The 23,536-nt window shown below is 38.6% G+C and overlaps 1 protein-coding gene across 2 annotated transcripts in view; it reads left to right on the top strand.

Annotated features, from left to right (window-relative positions):
• LOC115232532 overlaps positions 1–23,536 on the top strand; it is a 277,962-nt gene extending 254,426 nt beyond the window's left edge. For both annotated transcript variants that reach the window (XM_029802460.2, XM_029802461.2), the window contains 5 exons: positions 5,213–7,585; positions 10,144–10,257; positions 14,705–15,649; positions 21,921–22,029; positions 22,893–23,536. In XM_029802460.2, coding sequence (XP_029658320.1) covers positions 5,213–7,585; positions 10,144–10,257; positions 14,705–15,649; positions 21,921–22,029; positions 22,893–23,329 — 3,978 coding nt within the window. In that variant the 3' untranslated portion in view covers positions 23,330–23,536. The remainder of the gene's footprint in view (positions 1–5,212; positions 7,586–10,143; positions 10,258–14,704; positions 15,650–21,920; positions 22,030–22,892) is intronic.

The raw sequence follows: 23,536 nt of genomic DNA, 5'->3' as shown, positions 1-23,536 counted from the left end.
GTCATACTTCTCAACACCTGACATAAAATTACCTCCCACCTCTCAAATATTCCTTCCCCTTACTTAGTCAAGAGAGCTTTTCTTTTTCCTGTCTTGCAAGTTACTTTGCAAACTCATTAGAAAAGCACCTAGTACACACTGTAAAGTGTGTATTGGGTGCATTTGGGAGAGGGCATCCATCCATAGAATCTATGGCAAAGCTGACACTGGAGCTCAATGCAGCCCTGCTGTTCACTAGATACCATCACACTGTCCAGCCCATGCCAACATGGAAGACAGAAATTAATATAATAATAATAATAATAATAATAATAATCGTGTACATGCTTTGTCTTGGTATAAAAGATGGGCTACAGCAAATGCTCTGCTTAATCTCACAAATTTGCTTGTCAGTTGTTTGACCTTAACCAGTTGAGCATATCCCTTGGTGGCTGACAATATGTGCATCTCTGATCGTGAGCAGAAGTAGTGGGGAAGCATCATAGTCATGTGGTGAAAGGAATTTTGGGGGGTTTGAATAATTCACCTTTGAAAACATAGATGTTTTGTTCAACATCCAGAAACAACCCTTATTCAGGGACCTTTTGAGTGGGATTGGCTACTTGACCTGAAGAAAATTCTAACTAGGCCCCCACCTGCAAGGTCATGTGCTGTTTATCTTGATATGAGATCACCATGTCGCGCACATATAGTTTGTGATGCATGTACCCTTATCAGACGGGTAGTCATGATGGGTGTATTGGGCTTCGTATATTTTACCCCAGTGTCACTTTGATGGCATGCACTGCTCTCTCACTCAATAATAATAATAATAATAATAATAATAATAATAATTGTGCCAATTATTGTTAGGTCATTGGGGACAGTATCAGAAGGCATCTAGCAGAATATAAGGAAATTGGAATAGAGTGCCCAGTAAAACTGTTACAAAGGATTTGCCCCCTTGACACAGCCAGAACAATCAGGAAGGTATTAGATAGTTGAAAAGAACAGATAGCATGGAAACATAGACTGCATGCAGCAAACCTGCTTCACATGCAAGACTCCAGGAATTCCAACAAATCCTGAGTTAAAAATAATAATAATAATAATAATAAATAATCTTTTCTACTCTAGGTACAAGGCCCAAAATTTTTGGGAAGTGGGGGGGTGGTAGTCGATTAGATTGACACCAGTATGCAACTGGTACTTAATTTATTGATCCCAAAAGGATGAAAGACTACGTCGACCTCGGCGGAATTTGAACTCAGAATGTAAAGACAGATAAAATACCTATTTCTTTACTACCCACAAGGGGCTAAACACAGAGAGGACAAACAAGGACAGACAAACAGATTAAGTCGATTACATCAACCCCAGTTTGTAACTGGTACTTAATTTATTGACCCTGAAAGGATGAAAGGCAAAGTCGACCTCGGCGGAATTTGAACTCAGAACGTAACGGCAGACGAAATACAGCTACGCATTTCGCCCGGCGTGCTAAAGTTTCTGCCAACTCGCCACCTTAATAATAATAATAATAATAATCCTTTCTACTATAGACACGAGGCCTGAAATTTGGGGGAGGGGGTTAAGTTGATTGCATCAGCCCCAGTGATCAACTGGTACTTATTTAATTGACCCCAAAAGAATGAAAGGTGAAGTTGACCTCGTGGAATTTGATCACAGAATGTAAAGACAGACAAAATAGCACTAAGCATTTTGCCTGGTGTGCTAACGATTCTGCCAGTCTTTTATGTCCTAATTTTTAATCTTGCTAAGTTCAACTTCGCTTTTTGTCCTTCCTTCCTGACTTAATAAAAACAATGTACCAGTGAATTATTGGGGTTGATATTATTGACTAAGCCTATCTCCCAAGTTTGAGGACTTGTGTCTATCTTACAAAGTAATATTATTATTATTATTATTATTATTATTATTATTATTATTATTGGCCTTTATGCAAGTGTTAGATTAAGCCTCAAGGTCACAGCATGTTCCAATAATATATTTATTTGATTTGTTCCTTTCATAAGAGTTTAATCCTGGTGTCTGGTACAATAAAGCAATGGGAACAATATCTTATTGTTGCTGTTGTAGTTGTTACCTCAATACTGTATAATAACTAACTGTTGAATGTTGCTATCCCAGTGGAAAAGGAATCATTGCCATGCCAACTATGTAGCATATAACCAAAGCTAAGTTTAATTTCTTCTAAGGAAATGAAATATTCTGAGCAGTGGGTCTCTTTCTTACTTTTCTCTATCTACCGCTTTCTGTCTCTCATTCTCTCTCTCGTCTCTTTTCCTTTTCTCTCTCATATCTTTTCTTTTTCTCTCTCTCCTCTTTTCCTTCTCTCTTTCCTCTTTTCTTTCTCTTTCCCTCTCTCTTAAATTGGAAGTGTTTAATTTCAGCCAGCAAATAAGAAGTCCAGTTTCTTTCCCTAAAGGAATTTTAAATAATTACTTCTCAAATAAGACGAAAAATAATTTTAAAAGCTATTCAAAAAAAGAAATGAAATTTACTCTTATTTTTGGAGGAGCTGTGGTGAAAACCAGAGGCTGGAGTTCAAAACTGGTTACAGCTCTCATTAAAGCCATCAATAACAAATTTGAATTTAATTGCTTTAATTATAATTTAATGGCATAAAAAAAAAAAAGAAAATGTTTTCCCCACTTCTCAAAAGCATAAAAATTTTGAGGTAAAATCTTTTGTGATATAAAAGAATGTAAAAGTTTTTTTTTATTTTTAATGTGTGAAAAACCAAAAAAAATTAATGCTTATTTTGTATTTCTTTAATAACAAACCACATAAAAAAAAACACAAATAATATTTGTCTATATCTGTCGTTTTGGTTTGTCTATTTCACTGGAATACTTTGAACACTTATATATGATGAAATTTAGTCATGCTGACGAAGTAGCAGGTTTCAAGGCAGTTGCTTCTTATAGTGGAAGCAACCAAGTATATACTTGCTGTCATGGTTTAGGAAGGGTATGGATAGAAAAATTTAAGACAGAAATAATAGAAACCACTTAGATTTTTAAGTTGTTCATATTGTGACCTAAATTTTATCCAACCTATATATAGTGCCTTCTTAAAGAAGGAGAAGAAACCATAAAACTAGGCAGGTGTTGTGAATATGAGGAATGAAAAAATTCTGGAAGGCTAACAAAATTTTCTCTCATGAGCAGTATTGTTTTATATGAAGCTTTTCTGAACGTATTTGCATTTTATAAACAAAAACAAAATATTTTAATTTATCAGCCTTATAATCCATTAGAAATGAAACTCAGTGTATATGCATGTATTTGTGTGTTACCTGCAAGAAACTAGATGTGTATATACACATGTGTGTTTTTGAATGCATGTTCATATATTTAAACATATACATCCACATACATGCACATGTATATATAAATCCATATACACACACATATATATATGAATGTATTTTTGCATAGCCTTTTTTTCCCTGCCCAACATTCTACTGCAACAGTACCCAATAAAAAAACTAAAACCAATCATACATGATGCCTCTATAGAATTGTATGTTGCTACATCTGATTAAAGAAATATTATTGCCATATTCCAGAAAAACTGAAGACATTAGGAAATTTATTCAGATCAAAACATTCATCTTTGCAAAAATATTTTTAACAGAAATCTTGTCCATGTTTGTCACTAAAGCAATCAATAAAATACCTATTATTATTGTTTTAATATAATTTTATCTCATCATTAATTAGTGTGTTCATGTGATTAGATTTATATTCTATGATCTTTACATGTTTTTCTTACTACAATCTTCTTCTATATTTCCCTAATTTAATATTTATAATCTGTAACCATTCTGTTTAATTAGTTATGTTTTTGCACCCTTTCATGGATTCCAGTTTTGGTTTTATTATATGCTAGCATAAAGTCTACTATGTACATTCAATTGTCATTCTGTACATGTGTGTTTGTTTGTGCGTGTGTGTCATCATCATTGTTTAATGTTCGCCTCCCATGCCTGCATGGGTGGGACATTTATATATGTATACACACACACACACATATATATAATATCATGATCATGATCATCATCATCAGCATCATTTAATGACTGTCCCATGCTGGTATGTGATGGGTGGTTCAACAGGATCTATCTAGCAAGAGGGCTGTGTTGGTCTCCAGTATTTACACACACATATAGACACACACATATATAGATACTGGAGACCAACACAGCCCTCTTGCTCTCTGAACTATTCTTACAGCTACACTTTTGAAGCTTCCACCTCCGCTACTGACTTGGTCACCTAAATAACAGAAGCCATCAACTAGCTCTAGCTTACCCCACTGGCAGTCAATGGAATTTATTTTCTGTAAATTTTCAGTGTTTATTGTACCTGTGCTCCTTCAACACAAAAACTATTTTCTCAGCTAATCTTCCTCTGATATTGCTGAATATCTTATGTGTCTATAGCTTACACTAGGTACATTTTATGGGGTTTCTACCTACACCTTTCCTACAGATTGAGCAGGGCCATCTACCTGAAGGGATTTGAGATTTGTCTGCTTTCCTACTTACTAAGATTTTGGTTTTTGCTAAGTTAACTCCAAGACCCTTCAATTCCAAAACTTGCTTCCGCACCTGAAATTTCTTCTATAGCTCTAGTAGTGATTCAGCTATAAAAACAAGGTCATCAGCATAGAGGAGCTCCCAGGGGCAGCCTGTCTTAAATTCTGCGGTTATTGCCTGGAGGACTATGATGAATAAGGGGGAGCTGAGGACTGATCCTTGGTGAACCCCTACATCTATCCTGAATCCATCACTACATTCATTGCCAGGGAGTGGGGGACCTTGTCAAAGGCTTTCTCCATGTCAACAAAAGCCAAGTACAGAGGTTTATTTTTGGCTAGGTATTCTCCTGCAGCTACATTACTGGAAATATAACAACAGTGGTGCTTCTTCCTGGCACAAAACCAAACTGCATCTCATCTAGATTCTCTCCCTAATTAGTCGGGCTATGATCATCTTCATGACTGATATAGACATACATGCATTTATGCACACACACACACACACACACACACACACACACACACTCACAGATATCCTAACCATCACTTCTCTGTAATATATCATTTACTCTAAATTTTTTACTTTTAAAATCAGTTTTTAAGATGCAGCATTACCCAATTTTATATCATGCATTGATGTACAAATTCATTTTTTTACTTGCAGAGCTATGAAGATGGTATTCCAAGGATTAATTCCCCAACACCATGGCTGAAAGAGCAACTTAATGAACATTCAGACAGAATCAATGCTTTTTCAGATCGGCTCAGTATTTTATCTGATCATGTTTTGGAAGCTCAGCTGAAAGCTTATAGTGCTGAGGGCCTTGCAAATACTGACCTCTTATCCCCTTCATCTTCTCCTGTTCGTCAGGCTTTTTTAAACTCATGTTTGAAATCTTATCAGTATGATTCAAATGCTAAGATTTGGAAGGCAAATCAGTCATGTGACAATTTCAAGTCTAAGCTCTATGCTACTGTGCGTCCACTGAATTGCCACAAGACTTTGCCTTCTATAACAGTAACAGAGGCCAACAGAGCTGCAACTACATGTTTACTTCATGACCACAACAGCTGGAAAAGAAATCTAGTTAAAGCCAACAACTATTGCTCATACAAGAATCATCTAGTTGGTATAAAGCCATGCAGGGAAAGCTGTAACAGAAGACAAACAGACTCTATTCTGCATTCAAATTACTTTGCTCAGATGTCTCCTAGTGACATTCTTGAAAACAGTTTAGATGGTCTACCAACACCAACAGATGAGCCTTGTGTGCAGCCAACATTTCCAATATTTAGGGCCGAATCGCTTAAACGTAAGCAAAGCAACACTCAAGAGAAGTCGTCTTCATCCGTAGAAAAAATCCCGGAAGCCACTGCCTGCCAACCTAGTCACCAAACTTTATCTAAACGGTTTGTTGAAGAGCCTGTGCCTTCTAACACCATTCCAACTATTGCAAGACCAAGTTCACTTGATATCATTTCTCCAACAGACTCACCATCTCAGGAAGATTCTCAAACTTCTCCCCTGTCTCCTTATCTAATGAACAAAAATGATAGCTCCATGATGAACCAATCAACAGATTCTGAAAATTCTCCAGGTATGTCAGCATCTGCAACGTTTGACCACCATAACCTTGTCTCAAGCTCATACTTAGATTCAACAGAGGATGAAAAAGATCTTTTTGATGAAAAACGGTCATCTTTGAATTCAGATTATTTCTCTTTAGATGCTCAACTTTCAACATCATCTTACATGAATTCTTTAGCTCCATTCCACAATGACTGCCAATCTCAATCTAATACAGAAATGCTGCCTTTATATTCTTCAAACCATTCCAAAAGTCACCATATACATAACAGGAATAGCAAAATATGTCAGAATAATTTTGAACAAGAAAAAGACTGGAATGTATTAATGCCAACTTTACTCAATAAGAGAACACTTCCTGAAATTTATTTAGCTTGCAATGAATGGCAGAAAAATGTTGCAAAAAGTATGAAAGAAAATGATATGAGTTCTGAACTTCGAGAAATGTACAGTTTGTCATCTGATTCCAGCTCTGAGAGTATCAAAGCTGAACATTCCGGCAATAGAGATGATGGCTACTCAACCATGTCAAGTGATATGCAACCAGAAATGCTTGAAAAGTTTAGTGACTCAGCTGTGCTGAAACGTGATCGGGTAAATAGGAACAGCATGGCTGAGATGAATTCTAACTGTTGCGGACCAATTTTATCGAAGCTGGTTGAAGCTGAAAGAACATCTTCAGACAACTGTATCAGCAGTTCAACTAATTCTGATAATAGTGTTGAAGGTTCAACTCTGACAGCTAACAACTTCCATTCTTCTAAATTATTTTCCTCAAAACAGTTGCCTGAAAAGGAACAACATGTGCCGGAAAATTCTTTCCAATACTTCAACAATGCTAAAGCGCACATTGAAAAGAAGGATGATAATAATGATAACAATGTTCTGGTTAATATGTGTACTAATACCTTCCCTAAGTGTCATTACCTATCAACAAAGGGGAATTTCTCATGTGCTTCTTTGCCAAAACAAATTGGAAAATCTTCATATTCAGCTGGAAATTCTACAATTCATTGTCAACATTCTAAGTTAGCACATCTAAATGTTCCCAGTAGAGAAAATACAACCCTTACAAAGCACATAGTTACAGAACAAAACCTTAATGTTAATAATAATTCAACAGTTCAAGTTACACAACCAGATCACCGTTTAACATTATCACAAAGTCAAATTCATCCTCAACATCTGAAACGGTCAGTTTCAGACTCAAGGCTTCTGATCACTAATACACCTAAACTACGCCTGGACTCAATTTTCTCCAATAACTTCAATAACAGTTTGAGTGATTGTACTATATCAATGTCTGACCTCAGTTCATCACAGGCTGCCCAGTCTTACCAAATGTTATCAGGCTCCCTACACAGGTCTCCATGGCAACCATTGGTGCTACCAACAAATGAACAGAATAATATTTTATCATCAGAAACAAGTTGGTCCTACAAAACAAGTGTAAGCTATCAAGTTTCACATTTTCATTTTGTTTTATTAGCAAATTTATCTTTTAATTGCTTACTTGTTTTGTTTTCAATATTTGTTTATTGTAAGTCACTTGTTTGAATTTTCTTTTCAACTGTATTGTCTGTGTTACACACACACACACAGCTTGGACAAGTATTTTCTACTGTTTCTTTGAGCTTGCCAATGCCATGTGAATGGAATTGGTATACAAAAACTGTATTAACCCTTTTGTTACTGTATTTATTTTGAGATGCTCTGTGTTTCTTTCAATTACTTTGAATATAACAAAGTATTTAGTAAAATCACTTAATTATCATTCAACTAGTGTTAGGAACATAAATTGTGACTAAGGTTTGGTAGAAGATTTTAATTCAAATCTTATGAAAACAAGACATTTGTACTACAGAACCAGAGTCGGTTTCAGCCGGGTTGGTAATGAAAGGTTAAAGTGCATAAAATTATATACATATGTATGTTCTCTTCTATTTTTAATTATTCATGTAAAGAAGGAACTGGTGTCTAACAAAGATACAAAGCTCCATCATTGGAAGAAGATAAAAATAAATTCATATTTTGGTCTCTATAAAAGTCTTGCATGTTTTTACAGTTCTGCTTACAGATTGTATTTATAATGTGCATGTTATCTGGTTGATTTCTTTCTGAAAACCGTAGTTATCCACATTGTGACTTAAGCATTTACTCACAAAACCAATTATTATTATTATTATTATTATTATTATTATTCATCGTTTAACGTCCGTTCTCCATGCTAGCATGGGTTGGACGGTTCGACCGGGGATCTGGGAAGCCAGAAGGCTGCACCAGGCTCCAGTCTTATCTGGCAGTGTTTCTACAGCTGGATGCCCTTCCTAACGCCAACCACTCCGTGAGTGTAGTGGGTGCTTTTTACGTGCCACCTGCACAGGTGCCAGGCGAGGCTGGCAACGGCCACGGTCGGATTGGTGTATTTTATGTGCCACCGGCACAGAAGCCAGATGAGGCGGTGCTGGCATCGGCCACGAGTCGGATGGTGCTTTTTACGTACCACCAGACCAGGGATCCTGGCTGGTTCAGGATGTATGTATGTGTGTATGTATGAATGTTTAGTAGGCAACATGGTGGCAGCTTCCTGACCCAGAGAGTCGATAGCTGGTATCTTTGCACTGATACTGCACTGTATCTCAGTGTAGAACAGTTCATTTCCATGGCTGTTTTCACTGAGCTATATATATATTATATATATAGGTACCATGTGGAGGTAAAGTTCACCGTTGCAAACAGAGAAGACATTGTATAGGTGATAAGTGTCTTGTCAGCTTGTGCTTTTGAGTTCAAATCTTGTAGGCTGTACATCACCAATTACTGCAATATTGGAAACTATGCTGTCATTACTCTTACCTCCTGTAGACCAGTGGCTCTATACCTGAGTGACAGCACATCTTTGGAGGTGTTGTGAACTCATAAAGGGACAGAAAATGTCAAGAGGGCACTATAAATGGGGTTTTTACTTTTTTTATGAATAAAATATTTAAACCAGATACAATACTTCTATTCAAAAATTCTTTGTGAAGGTTAAAATATGAATGGGACACTGTGTTAATAGTGAGCAGAAAACAAGACTGATAATGCTCCAAGGGCTAATATAATTTTGTTACATAGGCACAGGCATGGCCATATTGTTGAGAAGCTTGCTTTGCAACAATATGGGTGTTGGCAAGTATCTTCTACTATAGCCTCAGGCTGAACAATGCCTTTTGAGTACTTACGCAAGTCATGTGTGTGTGTGTCTGTGCATGTATGTGTATGTGTGTATGACTGTTTATCCTCCCACCACTGATTGACAGTCAGTGTTGGTTTGTTTATGTCCCTGTAACAGCAGTTCAGCAAATGAGACTATTAGAATAAGTTGTGGGGTTGATCTGTTCAGCTAAAATCCTTCATGTTGGTGCCCCAGCATGGCTGCAGTACACTGACTAACACAGATAAAAGATAAAAGTCCTTGCCTGCTTTAATAATTCCTATAAAAATTTAGCATTAGTCCACACAGATATTTAAAATGTGGCACATACTGTTGGGTGGAATACTAATATAAGAAAATACGGATAATAAACTAATAAACCACTACACAAAATTAACTTCTGTTTAATTAAAAATATCATTTTTTTTTAAACATGGGGGATGGTTTGCAAAATGCCATCTCGTGAAAGGTGGCACTGAACTAGAAAAGGCTGAGAACCACTTCTGTTTGATGTTCAGAACAAATTCTTAACTACACACTGTACTAGGTTTCTAGTCAAGATACTTAACCCTCATTGACTTAGTTCATTAAGTTCTAAAAAGATATAATTGAAGTACAGCTGGCTACCATAAGAAACAGAACTATTTGATTAATGAGTATTTTTGCTATCTAGCTTTAATGACTTCAGATTCTCTTATGGACCTAGGGAACACTTCAAGAAAGCTCCTGTTCATATGTCTATATGTATTATAAATAATTATCTATCTTCCCTCTTCTACTTTTTTTTTTTTTTTGTTAATGATTCATGCAGGTCTTCAAGAAGGAACATCCACATGACAACGAACATCAAGATACCAATGATGACCATAATATTAAATTTAAAAAGGTAGCATCAGTTCCTTCTGAACGGAATTCTGTTGAAAAGGTAAGAGTAATTGATTTTAGTAATTTTTCATCCCCCATTTAAAAGAAATTAAACATGAATGTAGATTTTTTTTTTTAAATCTTGCAATTTTGTTTATCAATTATTTCTTTATGATGTTGTTTGACTTGTAAAGCATGTAATTTGGAAGAGATTTGGTCATTATTTCTAACAGATAGAGTAACTGCATATACTATAGGGCAGATGACTTCTGTAAAAAAGGCAATGCAGATTGCGAATTATAAAAGTTACCTCTGTATTTGTCCTTAGGCAAAACCAAAGAGTGTTGAGGTTTCCATGACTGTATGATCTGTGACAAAGTGTTTATAGATATTAGATTATTTCCTCTAATATCTTGTATAGATTATCAGGGCTTTAGTTACCAGGAGGTTAATAAGAGCAATGAAGACTGCTGGGTTTAAAGGTTGCCTCTAAACTAGTCTTTAGAGGTGACCAGAAAGTAATAGTGTCTCCATCAGACTATACAGTATGATAGGGATTTTTTTAAAGGGAGCCTAGTATCCCCTCTTTATTGTATTTAGTTTATCAGAGATAACCTTTGTTGTGATGTAATAGCAAATCAGCAGATGGCTGTCCCAGACAGTCTGCCAAGACCAAGGATGTCCAATCTACAATGTGTCAGCCTTTGTCGCAAGTGTAATAACAAATGAATATAAAGTCATTAGTAGCATATTGATAGTCTCCATGCCATCAAGGAGGAGTTTTAGATAAAGAAATGGGGATGGACTTATTATGTTGACATCCAAATTAACAGACCAATGTCTTCTGGATCCATGTAGTTAAAATGGGTGGGACAAATTGGCTAACTGGTTAATAAAGTGGCCAACATGCATTGTTTTGTCTTGTTATGTAAGATGACTTGAATGAAGGAAGAGGAAATGACAGAAGTGAGTAATAGAAAAGAACTGGAGCGATAAAACCAAGGGCTGATATAATAGAGAATAATAGAAGAGAGAGAAAGACAGAAAAAATTTGCTGGTTAGGGGATTGAATTGAAATAACATGGGCAAAGAGGATTTAGGTACAAATATACATTCTAGTTTCCTGGGTTATATCCAATAATTATATGTAAAATTCTTAATATATTGACAGCATATGCATAAAAATATATTCATAGACATAGTTACATAGTAACATACTATCATTGTTCAGACATTGGTTGTAAAAAGTTTTTTTGAATTGGCCACAAGGTCAGTGGTTTTGAGGTGAGGGGGCTAATCAGTATCATCAACCCCAAAATTTGACATTATCTCTTTAGCATTTAAACTGGCCATATCTGGCCCAAGTATTCTCCCTGTATTATGTTCAAACTGGCCAGATCCAGCCTCTCACACCTATCTTACAATGCCACTCTAAAAATAAAAAATCATGCCATAAAAATTTCAAAGCTATGAGATAAACACATGTGAATAAATTCAAAACAATGTGAATAAATACATTTGACAGAATAATTTGAATGCTAAAGGGTTATTGACCCTGAAAGGATGAAAGACAGAGTTGACCTTGTCAGGATTTGAGCCCAGAACATAAAAAGTCAAAAGAAACACAAGATATTTTGTCCGATACCCTAGTGATTCTGTCAATTCACTAATAATAATAATTATAATAATAGTAATCCTTTCTACTAAAGGCACAAGGCCTGAACTTTTGGGGGAGGAGACTAGTTGATTATATCAAGCTCAGTGTTTCACTGGTACTTAATTTATCAACACCAAAAAGGCAAAGTCAACCACAGTGGAATTTGAACCCAGAATGTAAAATGAACAAAATGCTTAGTGGCAGTTTACCTGAAGTGCTAATGATTCTGCCAGCTCGCTGCCTTAATAATAGTGACTTCAAATTTTGGCACAAGGCCAGTAAGCTTGGGGTAGGGGTTTAGTCCATTACATTGACTACAGTATTCAACTGGTACTTATTTTATCAACCCCTAACAGATAAAAGGCAAAAATTGACCTCAGCAGAATTTGAACTCAGAACATAAAGATGGATAAATGCTAAGCATTCTGCCCTGTGTGCTAATGATTCTGCCAGCTCACCACCTTAATGATGATGATGATGATGATGATGATGGTGATGGTGATGATGCAATGCCAGACAGTAACTCTCATGGCTCCTGATTTTAACTGATTAAACGTGTTAAGATGTACATGTTTGTGTTGGTGTAAAAGATGGGCTGTAGCAAATATTCTGCTCAATACCACAGATTTGCTTATCAGTTGCTTGACCTTAACTAGTTGTTCCTTAGTGGTTTGAATAATTCACCCCTAGAAATAAGGGTGTTTCATTCGTTATCCTTAAACAACCCTTATTCAGGGAACTTTTGAGCAGGATGGGGTACTCAACTTGAAGAAAATTCTAAGTGGGCCCCTCTTGCAAGGTCATGCACAATTTATCTTGATATGAGATCACCCTGTCACATACATATGGTTGTGATGCATGTGCCTGGTGTACCCTTATCAGACAAGTAGTCATGATTGGTTTATTGGATTTTGTATATTTGTACCCTGGTATCACTTTGATAGCATGTGCTACTCTCTCACTCAATAATAATAATAATAATAATAATAATAATAATAAATATATTCATATACATGAGTTCAACTCCCAGGCTGGGCTGTGTATTGTGTTCTTGAGCAAGACACTTTATTTCACATTGCTCCAGTTCACTTATCTGTAGAAATGAGTTGCAACATCACTAGTGCCAAGCTGTATCAGCCTTTGCCTTTCCCTTGAATAACATCAGTGGCATGGAGAGCAGAGATGGTATGCATGGGTGACTGCTGGTCTTCCATAAACAACTTTACCTGGACTTGTGCCTAGAAGGGTTACTTTCTAGGTGCAATTCTATATCTTCATTGGTGTAATTCCATATGAGGTGGTGAAGCATGACCTTCGAACGTTGGGCCTCACAGAGGCAATGACAAAAGACTGAGACCTCTGGAGGTATGCTGTAACTGAGAAGACCCAGCAAATAAAGTGAGTTTACAGCTGTAACCTACACCAGCCCACTCAAAAGTACCTTGGATCATAGGGCGACATGCTGTGCTTGAGGAGACCTATTGAGTCAAGTACATCAACATCAGCATCAATACCAAAATCAAATCCAATCAAATTACAATCAAATCGAAATTGTAGTTGTGACCTTCGTACTGGTAGCATTTAAAAAGCACCATCCGAACATGGCCGATGCCAGTGCTGCTTTGACTGGCTTCCATGCTGGTGGCATGTAAAAAGCACCATTTGATCATGGTCGATGCCAGCTCCTCTGGCCCCTGTGCCGGTGGCACGTAAAAAGCACCCGCTACACTCTCAGAGTGGTTGGTATTAGGAAGAGCATCCAGCTGTAGAAACACTGCCAGGTCAGATTGGGGCCTGGTGCAGCCTCCTGACTTCCCAGACCCCAGTCGAACCATCCAATCCATGCCAGCATGGAAAACAGATGGTAAATGATGATGATGATAATGATTGGTACATAACAATAAAAAAAATCTTTCAAAAATTGCATTGCTTTAGTAACTATCATTTATCTTTTACCTGTTTCAGTCATTGGACTGTGGCCATGCTGGGGCACCATCTTGAAGTATTTAGTCAAACAAATTGACTCCAGTACTTATTTTTTTAAGTCTGGTACTTACTGTATTAGTCTCTTTTGCCAAAGCTGTGAAGTCATGGGAATGTAAACAAACCAATACTAGTTGTCAAGCAGTGAAGAGGGGACATACATAAACACGCACATCCACACAACATTTATGACTGGCTTCCAGTTTCCATCAACTAAATTTATTCACAAGGCATTTGTCAACCCAAGGAAGACACTTGCCCAAGATGCTGTGCAGTGGGACTGAACCTGAAACTATGTGGTTGCAAAGCTAGTTTCTTTGCCTGTGCTTGATTAGTAGAAAAAAAACATTATACAGTTAGTGATCTCATATATAGAGAAATATATCCTTATGTTTTTATTTGATATTATCTTGTTAAAATTGGATCAAGTAAGTCTTCCAATTATGTAAGAGAATTGGTAGATGTGCATCATAAATATCAATTTCTTTATATTTCCATTTTTTCTCTGGCTACTTTTCCTTCTCTGCATTTTTACTTTCTATAAGATTTCCTTTACATTTTCTCCTACAACTGTTAGATTTCTCTGTTTCTTTCTCCCCCCCTCTCTCTCTCCCCCCTCTCTCTTTCTCTCTCTCACTATTTGTGTGCGTAAAGACAGGGATATATATGTGTGTATATTTATAAACTTTATGTATAATGTGAATATGTATATAAATATTATATATATATTACATGTGCATGTGTTTTTGCAAATGTGTAAGTGTCTTTCTTACATATGTATATATATGTGTGTGTGTGTGTGTATGTATAATATACATGTAAATGTCAATTGCTGAATATGAAATTATCTTTTGTTACTTGATTACAGGAAAAACTTCAGCTTCCACGACGACCACAACAGTCTGATGTGACTCAAAGTGCTGAAGAATGGTTACTGCAATTTTCCAAAGAAGATATTGAAAAGAATCTAAGTTATTACAAAAATCGTCAGAAAGCATCCAGACATCATTCTACTCCATGGCAGCAAAATACCAACAGCCCCAACATGCTTTGTTGGCAGACTCTACAACACCGCCAACCCACACACGGTGTACAGGCTGGTCGTTATATGACTCTACCAGTGACAAACATTTGTCAGGAGCAATTTGAAACTGAAGATATTGATGTTAATAACTTAATGAGTCCAAAAGAAATTGAAGAGCAAAAGAAATTCCGACAGGAGTTTTATAGCCTCTGCTGTGTGGATTCCAACCGAAGTCTTTTCTCTGGTAGCAACAATGAATGTGATGGAGAAAACCAAACTCAAACTTTGAAAAATCTCCACTCCAATAATGAGACATGTCATGAACACTGCCAGTCGAACCTAGCAGAATTTGACAATGTTTCTCTGAAGATTGACAACCTTTCTAAAACTGTAAAAGAATTACAATCAAGTTTCTCTAGTCTGAACAGTATTGAGTGTAACTCTGACATTGATAGTGATATATTCAATCCCAGTGGTCACAGTAGCAGTGTTGAAGGTTATCATTGGGTAGAAGATGAATTTTATTTAACGCCTTCCAGTGGGGATATCATTTTTACTAGCTGTCCCTCAAATGAATCTTCAGCATCGTGTGACTGGATGAATGAATATGCTGACGACAGTTCAGAAGCATTTGAATTAAAAGATTCTTGTGAAGAAGACCAGCAGTTTCTGCAGAAGCTGTGTGCTGTAGCCAACCTTAATGTTGACTCAAGTAAAGTACATGGTGGCGCTGAGAAGTTATCAACTCCAGAGAAAGATATCAGTGACATGTTGGTGATGAACCCAGAGGTTAGTATAGCAAGAAATTACAAATAACAAAAATGCATTGCTCTACAGATATACTTGAACAGAATTTTGCAAACCAAACTGCTAGACTGTGAAAATATATCTGTTCTTTTATCTTTTACTTATTTCAGTCATTGGACTGTGGCCATACTGGGGCACTGCCCTAAAGGGTTTCAGCTGAGCAAGTCAACGCCAGTCCTTTTTTTATAAGTCTGGTACTTATTTTATTGGTCTCTTTTGCCAAACAGCTAAATTACAGAGATATAAACAAACCAACACTGGTTGTCAAGTGCTGGTGGGGGGAACAGATAGAAGCATGCATACACATGACAGGCTTTCATACAGCTTCTGTCTTCCAAATTCACTCAAAAAATGCCTACATCAACTTGTGACTGTAGTGAAAGACACTTGCTCAAGGTGCTGCACCATAGGGATGGTGGGAGTCGAGTCTATGATCTATGCAAGGTTTTTGGATTGGTGAGATTGATATAGCTGTGCCAAGTTACTGTTAGTAAGAAAATAACATTAAATATTTACACAGGTGAATGAATCCAGCTAAGGGGTCAAGTGACACTTGGTTGAGTGTGTTTAGGCCTACTACAAGATGGTCCCTTATGTTGATTTTGATGTATGAATGTCTTATTAAAACCTGCTTGTTAAATTAGTGTGCAAAATGGCTGAGTATTTATGAACCCTTACAGATACAAGTACCTTTAACAGGTAGAGTCAATGTGACAAAGCTGGATCTTTGACTTACAGGTACAGTCCATCTAATGGACTTCAAGTACAGTTTCCATCTTCTCACAATATTTAGTGGTGGGACATATTTATGGCACTTTAAAGGAAGTATTTCTTTAGTCATTTTATAAGACAGTACCAATCATTTTTAAGTCAATTAAAAACCAAAACTGCCTTAACCATCCCAGGATTTGATCTTAGGACAGTTCTGATGTTAATTGATGTATAGTAGACAGTCAGACTGGTATGTTCAGCTTATCTTGAAGTGCCTAATTTATAGCCAGGAAGCATAAAACCCACACACCATTCTTGGTAGCAAACTATGATTATCATCATCGTCGTTTAACGTCCGTTCTCCATGCTAGCATGGGTTGGACGGTTCGACCGGGGTTCTGGGAAGCCAGAAGGCTGCACCAGGCTCCAGTCTAATTTGGCAATGTTTCTACAGCTGGATGCCCTTCCTAACGCCAACCACTCCGTGAGTGTATGTGGTGCTTTTTACGTGCCACCTGCACAGTGCCAGGCGGGGCTGGCAACGGCCACGGTCAGATTGGTGTATTTATATGTGCCACCGGCACGGAAGCCAGTCGAGGCGGTGTGCTGGCATCGGCCACGAGTCGGATAGTGCTTTTTACGTACCACCAGACCAGGGATCCTGGCTGGTTCAATTCGATTTCGATTTCGCTTGCCCCAACATGTCTTCACAAGCAAAGGGGGTTGGCAAGGGTGCCTGTCGTACGGTCGCATTGGAGTATTTTACGTGCCACGGCCACGAGTCGGATAGTGCTTTTTACGTACCACCAGACCAGGGATCCTGGCTGGTCAATTCGATTTCGATTTCGCTTGCCCCAACATGTCTTCACAAGCAAAGGGGGTTGGCATGGGGCCTGTCGTACGGTCGCATTGGAGTATTTTACGTGCCACGGCCCCGAGTCGGATAGTGCTTTTTACGTACCACCAGGCCAGGGATCCTGGCTGGTTCAATTCGGTTTCGATTTCGATTTCGATTTCGCTTGCCCCAACATGTCTTCGCAAGCATGGGGGGTTGGGATGGGTGTCTGTCGTCGGATGAGGTTCTATATCGACTTCGCTTGCCTCAACCGGTCTTTGTGTCCAAGGGAGGAAAGGCATTCATAAGTGGGCTGGGCTCACTTGTCCTGCCTGGTCTTCTCACGTACAGAATATTTCCAAAGGTCTCGGTCTCTGGTCATTTCCTCAGTGAGGCCTAAAGTTCGAAGGTCGTGCTTCACCACCTCGTCCCAGGTTTTCCTGGGTCTACCTCTTCCACGGGTTCCCTCAACTGCTAGGGATTGGCACTTTCTCACACACCTATCTTCATCCATTCTCGCCACATGACCATACCAGCGCAATCGTCTCTCTTGCACACCACAACTGATGCTTCTTAGGTACAACATTTCTCTCAAGGTGCTAACGCTCTGTCGAGTATGTACACTGACATTACACATCCATCGGAGCATACTGGCTTCATTCCTCACGAGCTTACGCATGTCCTCAGCAGTCACAGCCCATGTTTCGCTGCCATGTAGCATGGCTGTTCGTACACACGCATCATACAGTCTGCCTTTTACTCTGAGCGAGAGGCCTTTAGTCACCAGCAGAGGTAAGAGCTCCCTAAACTTTGCCCAGGCTATTCTTATTCTAGCAGTTACACTTTCAGTGCACCCACCCCCACTACTGACTTGGTCACCTAGATAACGGAAGCTATCAACTACTTCTAGTTTTTCCCCCTGGAAAGTGACGGAAGTTGTTTTCTGCAGATTTTCGGAGGTTAATGCTCCCGAGCATCTGCCACATACAAAAACTATCTTCCCAGTTAGCCTACCTTTGACATTGCTGCACCTCTTATGTGTCCATAGCTTACACTGGGTACATCTTATAGAGTTTCTACCTACACCTTTTCTACAGATCGAGCAGGGCCATCTTCCTGAAGATATTTGTGGATTGTCTACCTTTCTACTTTTAGTACTTTGGTTTTAGCTGGTTGACTCTAAGGCCCCTTGATTCTAAACCCTCCTTCCACACCTGGAACTTCTCCTCCAGTTCTGATAGTGACTCAGCAATAAGAGCAAGGTCGTCAGCGTAGAGGAGCTCCCAGGGACAGCCTGTCTTGAATTCCTCCGTAATTGCCTGGAGTACTATGATATAAATAGGAGGGGGCTGAGTACTGAACCCTGGTGGACCCCAACCTCTACTTTGAATTCTTCTGTGTACATGTTGCCAACCCTAACCTTACTTACGGCATCTCTGTACATGGCTTGCACAGTCCTCACCAGCCATTCATCTATCCCTAGTTTCCTCATTGACCACCAGATAAGGGATCGGGGGACCCTATCAAAAGCTTTCTCCATGTCAACGAAAGCCAGGTACAGGGGCTTATCTTTGGCTAGGTTTCTCCTGCAGCTGCCTTACCAGGAATATAGCATCAGTGGTACTTTTTCCTGGCACGAACCCAAACTGCATCTCATCTAAACTAACTCTCTCTCTAATTAGTTGGGCTATGACCCTCTCCGTAACCTTCATTACTTGATCCAACAGCTTGATACCTCTGTAATTATTTGTATCTAGGGCTTCACCTTTACCTTTGTAGCAGTTGACTAGTATGCTGCTGCACCAGTCATTGGGTATGACTCCTTCGTGTATCACCTGGTTGACTATACGGGTGACTAGGTTATAGCCGACACTGCCAGATATTTTGAGCATCCTGCAGTAATTCCTGATGGGCCTGGGGCTTTCCCTGTCTTCATGCTTCTAATTGCCTTAGCTACCACGGAGCTATCAACTCGGATAGCTGGTCCCTCTGTAGGGTCAACATTCGGCAGACTCTCTTTATCCCATTCATTTTCCTCATTCAGTAACCTTTCATAGGCGTCTCCAAGCTTCTCTCTTTGCATCCTCATTTAGCGCAAGTGAACCATCCTCCATGCGAACACATTTCTCTCCTACCACATCACGATTCTCTCTCACACACTGTCTTGCAACACGAAATACCTCAAGTCTTTCATCCTCACGGCGCAGGACATTGGCAAATTTTCTCTTATCTGCTTCCCCTCTGGCTAGATAGACCTGTCTCCTAGCTTCCCTTCTGGCAGTCTGATACCCTTCCCTGCTACCACCGTTCTTCCAGGCCTTCCAAGCCTGTTTCTTTTGTCTAATAGCCCTGTCAACAATATTGTTCCACCACCACTTTTGGGTCTTAAGGGGACTTTGCACCAGCCACAGATCTGGTCAGTGGCTTTCAGCAGGTTGTCCCTCAGAAACGTCCAGTTGTCTTCTACCCCATGTGTAGCTATACCCCCTTCCACTTCGTCAAAGGCTTCAAGTAACATCTCTAAATCTCTGTCCATTCGCAGGGGCTTTAAGCTTCCAGACCCTTCTTCTCCATGTGTTGGTCGTCTTTAGTCGCCCTCTTAGTCCTGATCCTAAAGTCACTAACTACCAGTCTATGTTGTGGGGTGCATTCTTCGCCTGGGAAGGTTTTGGCATTTTTAAGCAGCCATCTTTCCCTTTTTCTGGCAAGGATGTAGTCGATTTGGCTAGTATGCCGGCCCGATCGGTAGGTGACCAGGTGGCTGGTAGGTTTCCTGAAGTTAGTGTTGCAGACCATAAGACTATTCGCATCGCAGAACTCCAGCAGCCTGGTTCCCTCCTCGTTGCGGGAACCATAACCGTAGCCTCCATGTACGCCATGGAAGCCCCCAGCATGTCGTCCAACATGCCCATTGAAATCACCAGCCACAAAGAGAAGGTCCCTGTCGTTCGTCGATGAGTGGTCTGCAGTAGGGTGTCATAGAAACTGTCTTTCTGTCCATCGGGTAGCCCTGGCTGAGGGGCATAGGCCGATATAATGGTTGCTAATCTATTATGAAGCACTATTCTAATCTTAAGTATTCTGTCACTTACTCTGATTACCTCAATTACTCTATCTATCCATTTCTCAGCGATAATTATACCCACGCCACCAACCCCGTCAGTGTTCCCTGCCCAGAAAATCTTGTACCTGTGTCCCTTGCCTGTGAGGACCCTAGCAGATCCTCCTCTCCACCTTATTTCTTGCATACAACATACATCAACACGTCTCCGTTCAAGCATCTCGACTATCTCGCCAGACCTACCTTTCAATGTGCCAACGTTGAGGGTGCCTACCCTGAGGGTGTGGAGGTGGGGCCTCTGAGACCCTGGGATGAGGGGCCGCAGTGTTCTGTACCTGAAAAGAAAGCTTGCATTTGCCAGATATCATACTGAGACTCTAGACTACAACCTGCATAAATTTCAAAGTTTTTGCGCTATATGATCACAATAAACCCTACATAGGGGTGGGGGGGGGGGGGGGTCAAGAAAGATAGAAAACAGAAACTTCGGTTCTGGTAGAGGGGTGGGAGGGCGGGGTCACCTCCAAGGAACAACAGGTTTTAAGTTAATACGTGTAGGGAATTTTCTGCGACAGAATTACTGAACATCTAGAAACGGGGTTCGAGAAGAATGTAATATAAATAAGAGAGAGAGAAAATATTTCGTAGGGATTTAGGATATCTTTGGGGAAAGGAATAACGACGGAGGAACAACAGGTTTTAAGTTAATACGTAGGGAATTTTCTGCGACAGAAATTGAACATCTAGGAACTTCGGGGTTCGAGGAGAACGTATATAAATAAGAGAGAGAGAAAATATTCGTAGGGAATTTAGGATATCTTTGGGGAAGGAATAACGACGAAGGAACAACAGGTTTTAAGTTAATACGTAGGGAATTTTCTGCGACAGAAATTACTGAACATCTAGAAACTTCGGGGTTCGAGAAGAATGTAATATAAATAGAGAGAGAGAAAATATTCGTAGGGAATTTAGGATATCTTTGGGGAAAGGAATAACGACGGAGGAAAACAACAGGTTTTAAGTTAATACGTAGGGAATTTTCTGCGACAGAAATTACTGAACATCTAGGAACTTCGGGGTTCGAGGAGAACGTAATATAAATAAGAGAGAGAGAAAATATTTCGTAGGGAATTTAGGGTATCTTTGGGGAAAGGAATAACGACGAAGGAACAACAGGTTTTAAGTTAATACGTAGGGAATTTTCTGCGACAGAAATTACTGAACATCTAGAAACTTCGGGGTTCGATTAAACACATATAAATAGGAGAGAGGGAGAATATTGTAGTGAATTCTGGGGATGGAATAACAACGGGATGACACTGAAATTAAAGGAGGAATTTAAAATGCATGACAGACAGGAAGCCATGCATACAAGATGGCGAAACAAATAATAGAGAAACGGGATTTAGGGTTACGAATCAACGCTTAAAAAATGAATATGAATGACAGGTTGTAAGTTAAATTCGCTTAGCTGGTCATTTTTCGAGTCAGTGTTTTGTCGTTAATGACATATTATATTACAGGTATACACTGTTTAATGGTATTGTATGTTAATAGTATATTATGTTAAAAAATATTGAGAATATTTTATGTTAATGGAATACTATAAATAGTATATGTTAATGTTATGTTCTTTATTCCTACAGACTCGTGCTGACATGTTGGACTCTATGATTGACATAAATACAGCCAACGAAAGTGAAGACAGCAGCAGTGATGAACAGTTATCAGTTCCCATGTTTAAACATAAGAAAGGTCAGTATGCTTCTAATTTAGAAATCTAACAGTAGTTATTAAAGAAACCTCAAAGATAGAGGAGGGGACTCTATCTAGAGACTACTAGATTAAATGCATTCTAGGATTGAGTATTATTCCTCTCAGTTATACCATAAGCTATTTTGTATGTATGTGTTTGCAAATTGAGTTACAAAGTAAAGTTATTCAATATTGCTTTAGTGTTCACTTTTCCGTGCTTGCATGAGTCAAACGGAGTTTACTGAAGTAGATTTTCTAGTTGGATGTCCTTCCTGTTGCCAGCCCTCACCTGTTTCTAAGTAAGGTAATATTTCCATGACCAGATATGTTTACTCAGGATACTGGAAATGAATGACAGTGGTATTCATTTCAAGCATTGCACAATGTTATACGGCAGGCTTCTTTCAGTTTCTATTTAAGAAATCCACTCACATGGCTTTGGTTAGCTCTGAGCTGTAGTAGAAGATACTTACTCAGTAAATATATATTTCTATAAGTGTTGACTCTTGTCCCATTACAAGCATTCTACTTTCAATATTAAGTTCTCCACTATAAGTAAATGGTCTGTTGTTATTTTTAACCCTTTAGCATTAAGATTGCTCTATCAAATGTAATGCTTATTTTTTCACATTGTTTTGAATTAATCAGGCATTTCCTTGTAGCTTTGATAGTTTGATGATGTGATTGTTTATTTTTAGAATGACATGGTAGGCTAGGTATGGGAGGCCAGATCTGGCCAGATTTAACATAAAACAGAATATTTGGGCCAGATATGGTTGGTTTCAGTGCTAAGGAGTTAAACTTGCTTTAAAATATTAACCTCAATTTAACATATTTATATATTTTCCTATTTTCTTTTTTAGGACGACAAAAACTTGTATCAAGAGCAAATGCACAAACTAACTTCCACAACCTCTTTACAAGGTTTGGCCACCAAGAAAAAGAAGCTGTGTCTGCATTTGATTTTCTGGATCAGTTTTCAACATCAAGTACCAATTCTGAAACCATAATGCCAGACAATAACTCAGAGGATTTACTTACAGAACTAAGTCCAGTATCTCACTCTTCTAAATCAACAGATATTTCTCCAACTGCTCCCAATAAGTTCTATGATTCAAAGAGGTCACAGCTGTTATCAAAGAAAGTATGGAAACAAACAGATAGTTCTTCTCGTGGCAGTCTAGCACGAGTGACTGCTATTGAACTCTTAGGTAATTGTTCAGGTGACTCTCTTGACTCTCCTGAAGATGCAATTTCTGCAAGTACCTTATCTCTGAGTGACTCTTGCTGTGAATCATAATAACATCGTTGCATTTTCTTTATGAAGATTTTTCTAATGAGGGCAGCAATATATTCAGCCATGTGCTAACATGGCTCAATCACACACATCATGTATGCAAACACATACGCACACAAATACGTATATATATTTGTATGTAAGTATATATAAATATATGTATGTAAAAACGTGTATGCATATGTTTGTGTATGTTTTAGAATATATATA

Source organism: Octopus sinensis, linkage group LG2, assembly GCF_006345805.1.
Source record: "Octopus sinensis linkage group LG2, ASM634580v1, whole genome shotgun sequence".
NCBI classification, from domain to species: Eukaryota; Metazoa; Mollusca; class Cephalopoda; order Octopoda; family Octopodidae; genus Octopus; species Octopus sinensis.
This window is presented reverse-complemented; position numbering and strand designations above follow the sequence as displayed.